Source organism: Asparagus officinalis, unplaced genomic scaffold, assembly GCF_001876935.1.
Source record: "Asparagus officinalis unplaced genomic scaffold, Aspof.V1 AsparagusV1_Un11, whole genome shotgun sequence".
Lineage (NCBI taxonomy): Eukaryota > Viridiplantae > Streptophyta > Magnoliopsida > Asparagales > Asparagaceae > Asparagus > Asparagus officinalis.
Window position 1 is genome coordinate 98,217 of NW_017972277.1, and position 4,822 is coordinate 103,038.

Below are 4,822 nucleotides of genomic sequence, written 5' to 3' on the forward strand. Positions count from 1 at the left end.
CCCAGCCGGGCCGGAACCCGGCCCGGAAACCCGGGCCCGGGCCCGGTCGTCGGCCCGGCCCGGAACAGTGTTTTTTTTATTTTTTTTATTTTCTTATTTTCTTATATGTATAATATATGTATATATAAAATATATGTATATGTGTGTGTATATATATATATATATATATATATAATTTATATATATATATATATATATATACTCTCTCTTAGTATATAATTATATATAAGTATACTCTCTCTTATATAAGTATATATATGTATAAGTATGCTCTCTTAATATATGTATAAGTATATATAAGTATACAGTGTACACTCTCTCTTATATAAGTATACTCTCTCTCTCTTAGTATATAAGTATATATAAGTATATTCTCTCTTATATATATATAATATATGTATAAGTATATATATAAGTATACAGTGTTATACTCTCTTATATAAAGTATATTTTAGTATACTCTCTTATTTATGTATATATCTCTTATATAATTATATATATATATATATATATATATATATATATATTATATATATTATATATATATATATATATATATATATATATATATATATAAGTATACTCTCTCTTATATATGTATAATATAATGTGGTGTATATATAAGTTTATATGTGTGTGTGTGTGTGTTTATGTATAATACATTTGTTTATGTAATTACTATAAGTATTAACAATTGTTTATTATAATATATTATATGTGTGTCAGTGTGTGTGTATATATATATACATATACTATATAATGACATGAATACTTTGGGCTACTTAGTATAATAATTAAGTATATATAAATATAAGTATATCTGCTCTCTTATATATGTTTAATCTCTTATATAATATATATATATGTATAGTATGCTCTCTTCTTATATTATATATTTATACTCTCTCTGCTTGTATATAAGTATACTTTAATATATACACATATATTATACATATTATAGATATTTGATATATATATAACACATATTATAAACATAAACTTATATGTACTGATAATAGTATATTAATATCAATAGTATAAATACATATAATGAGTATAAATATATATTTATATATCTATACATATATATAACATAAACTTATATGTACATATATAATTATATATATATAATGAGTATAAAATATATATATATAATATATATATATATATTATATATATATATATACTATTATATAATATAATTTTTATGTAATTTTATGTTTATTGTTTTTTTTAAATTTAAAAAAAATAAAAATAATAAAAATAAAAAAAATCTGGGACCGCGCGGGTATCCGGGCCCGGGGTAGCCCTGCCCGGGCTCGGATTTCCGGCCCGGCCGGCCCGCTGGCCGGGCCGGCCTGGATGGACAGGTTCCTAACCATAACCTTATTAGTTGGAAGGTTGAAGGTTTTTCTTATTTTTTTATTCTATAATGCACAAGGTATCTAACACTTTTTTCCTTTTAAGTGGCGGAAGTTGCAAAATTCCATTCTCTCTTCAGTGTGCCGCGTGGGGGTTGGTGAGTTTGACAAGTGTTTCTTTTCTTCTTTTTTGGGTGGGGGGGTGGGGGGGCGGGTTTGGGGGTTTGAAGAGGGGGAATTTTCCCGGCCACTTCGACATCAGGACAAGTGTCCTTGTAAATTGTTTATCTTCTCTTTTTGTTTAAGCATCTATCATAAATCTCTCGTCACATTCTCAATCTTACTACTAAGATAGGCACCTTATTGGGAGCTTCCTCTATGAGATATTTCAACCTTTATTCTTCATCAGTTAATATTGTGCGGATAAATCTGCATTGTTTGATTTGTTGATTTAATTCCTTTTGATGGTTTGCTATGCCTAGTTTAAGTACAAAATTGAGTTTTGATCTTATCAGATCTAGAAATCATTTAGATTGTGAATGTAAAGTGTAAACATGAGAAAAGGCCTTATTGTTAGTTAGATAATCTTTTTTGTTCCTTGCATGTGTGATTCAGGGGGAGAAGCTTTTGGGAAGTCTTGGTGGACTCTTTTCAAAGACATGGAAGCCTAAGAAAACTCGAGAGATAAAAGGACCACTTTTAACTAGAGGTAAACAAACCATAAAAGAATTTCTGATAAATTAACATGAATTTATGTAGAAACTTACTGATTTGCCTTTATACGCACAGATGATTCTTATATAAGGAGGGATAACCACATGGAGCAGAGACAAAGGTTAGGTTTATCTTCAAGTCCTACCAAGTCGAGATCAAATCCTCGACAGTATCCTTCTGAATCTTCATCCGCACTAGACAAAGTTCAGGTAGATTTTGTAGCTTTATTGAGTACAGATAGTATATCAATTGCCAAGCCTTATTTGTGTATTGACTAATTTATAATTTATAAACTATACAGGTAGAAAAGGCAAAACAAGATGATGCACTCTCAGATCTGAGCAATCTGTTGGGAGATTTGAAGAACATGGCTGTTGACATGGGCTCTGAGATTGAGAGGTAAGTTTCTGTTTTTCTGTTATTATCCACATCATCAAAAGTTTTTTTTTTCAATCTTTTGAGTGTAGATTTGAATTAGTTTGTTGATTGGAGATAGGGCTGTGCAATCGGTCTATCGGTTCGGTTTTTTTGCCAAATTTGGCCAAATCGAACCGAACTGCCTATCATTCAAAACCGAACCGACTCGACTCAAACCGATTCAAGTCGGTTCGGTTCGGGTCGGGTCAGTTTGTTTAGTTTTTACTTGGGTACAAATGTTATGTTCAAATTCAGTTTCACCTCTAATCTATTGACGAAGAAAGAAGTCTCCTACACTTTAATTTATTGAAATTTATGAACTATCAAATGCTACTAAATAATAGAGAGAGATCGAGAACTAGAAATGATGAAAAACCCTAGAATTGAAGAGGACACCATTGTTGGGTATTTCTCACTATCAGGTCGCGTGAGAGAAAAAGATATCAAGCTGCAGCAAGCAACTCTATATGAATTATGATGGGTTGGATTTAAGCAAATGCGGATAATAATTAGAATGAGTAATACAATTCGGTCGGTTCGGGTTGAAAAAACTTCAACCCGACCCAAACCGAACTCTAGTAAAAACTGAACCGAACTCTCAAATTTCGGCCGGTTTGGTCGGTTTGTTCGGTTTGAGCCGAACTATGCTCACCTATAATTGAAGATATTCATAGGACATTCTATGTTGATCTTTTAGATGCTGTGAGTAAGGATCATACAAATGTGCTCTTCACTACTTCATTAAAGGTCCATAGGCCATTTTGTGTAGAGTTCAAATAAGCGGACAAGTAAGACAAGTATAAAATATTTACCTTGAAATAGGATATTCTGTGCTTATCTTTTACATGTTATGAGTAAGGATCATGTAAATGGCTCTTTACTGCATTTAAATGTACATGGGCCATTTTGTGTAGAGTTCAAATATGCCGTGAAGGAGGGCAATTGTAAAATATTTGTCTTGAAATAATCCAGCTGAGGGTAGATTTATCCAACTAATATAAGTAATAATTTTCTGTCATTGGCTCAAGAAAGGATCATGGAATGCGCTCTTTCCTAGTTCATTTAAAGATACTTATGGGTTATGACCAATATTGTTATATTTGTGTAAAACTGCAGGCAGAACAAGGCTCTGGACCATTTGGATGATGATGTAGGGGAGTTAAATTTCAGAGTGAGGGGAGCAAACATTCGAGGTCGTCGCTTGCTTGGAAAGTGAACTTTCAACATTGATAGAAGAGGATGATTTTATTAAATTCTTTCCTAAACTATTTGACCATTATCAGGTCATGTATTTCAAGTTTCACGTCATTTGCTTCAATTGAATAATATCATCACCTCTTGTATTGAAATTCGAAATACAGTAAACTTGACTATATCTGTTGTATTCTTGCCTCACGTATGTTGAAGTATTTTCATGCTTTATATTTTGTGTTCTTACCTTGTTTAAGCAAAGAAAGAGGGGACATAAGGATGATGATCTAATTCTCTTAAACCTTATTGTCTGTCACAATTCCAGTGGATAAGATTACTCAACCTAATATTTTCACTACCACAAGTAGTGGTTTTGACTATAGTGATTTTGAAATCTACCCGTGGTTTTCAAGAGAACAGAGATATGACGTGGCATGATTTTATCACTTGGAAATGATATAGACAATAAGGATTGAGAAAATTGGACCATCTCCAAGTTATCAGCTAGTTGGAGGTGAGAGGTTTTGGATCCAGAGCGTTAAGGCTTGTATCTTAATTAAGAAAGTGAACTGTAAAAAAACATTTGTTGGGTGATTCTTAGTCTGCTGAATTCAAAATTGAGGTCCTATATGTATCCAATAATAAGTAAATAAGCTTTTACTTAGATGATGCAGACGTGCAGATGGTATTTTGTCAAGAATGGAAAGTGTCCCGGCGCCCCAGTGCCCCGCCTGGTCCATGAAGGGGACAGTTCATGGGACGTTATTTGGTTCCTGCTAGATGTTTAAATCATGATTGGATTAGCTCTTAACTACTGTTAAGATTTATATAATTATAGATTATATATATATATTGCTAGTTCAATTCATTGAAAACCACCGCTGGTTTTGAGATGGTTGGGATGCTCCAATATTGCTCCCATGGTTTTGAGTTCAATTCTTGACTAGATTATATAAAAAAAACCGGACAATCAAGGGGTACAATTCGGACCATAAAATATCGTCAATTCAAACCATCTATTGTTATTTGCACACCACAAACTTCAGACGGATGGAAAAAAATCGCATGGCTTGGAATTTACTTTAACCGGCCTTTAAGACCGATGATACATGTTATTCATTTCTAGGTCATTAGATATG

General features: G+C 32.3%; 1 protein-coding gene across 2 annotated transcripts in view; it reads left to right on the plus strand.

The window, feature by feature from the left end:
* Positions 1–3,885, plus strand: part of LOC109827057 (SNAP25 homologous protein SNAP33-like) — a 7,430-nt gene extending 3,545 nt beyond the window's left edge. For both annotated transcript variants that reach the window (XM_020394021.1, XM_020394022.1), the window contains 4 exons: positions 1,977–2,070; positions 2,151–2,284; positions 2,377–2,474; positions 3,609–3,885. In XM_020394021.1, the coding sequence (XP_020249610.1) occupies positions 1,977–2,070; positions 2,151–2,284; positions 2,377–2,474; positions 3,609–3,708 (426 nt within the window). In that variant the 3' untranslated portion in view covers positions 3,709–3,885. The remainder of the gene's footprint in view (positions 1–1,976; positions 2,071–2,150; positions 2,285–2,376; positions 2,475–3,608) is intronic.
* Positions 3,886–4,822: the final 937 nt, after the last annotated feature.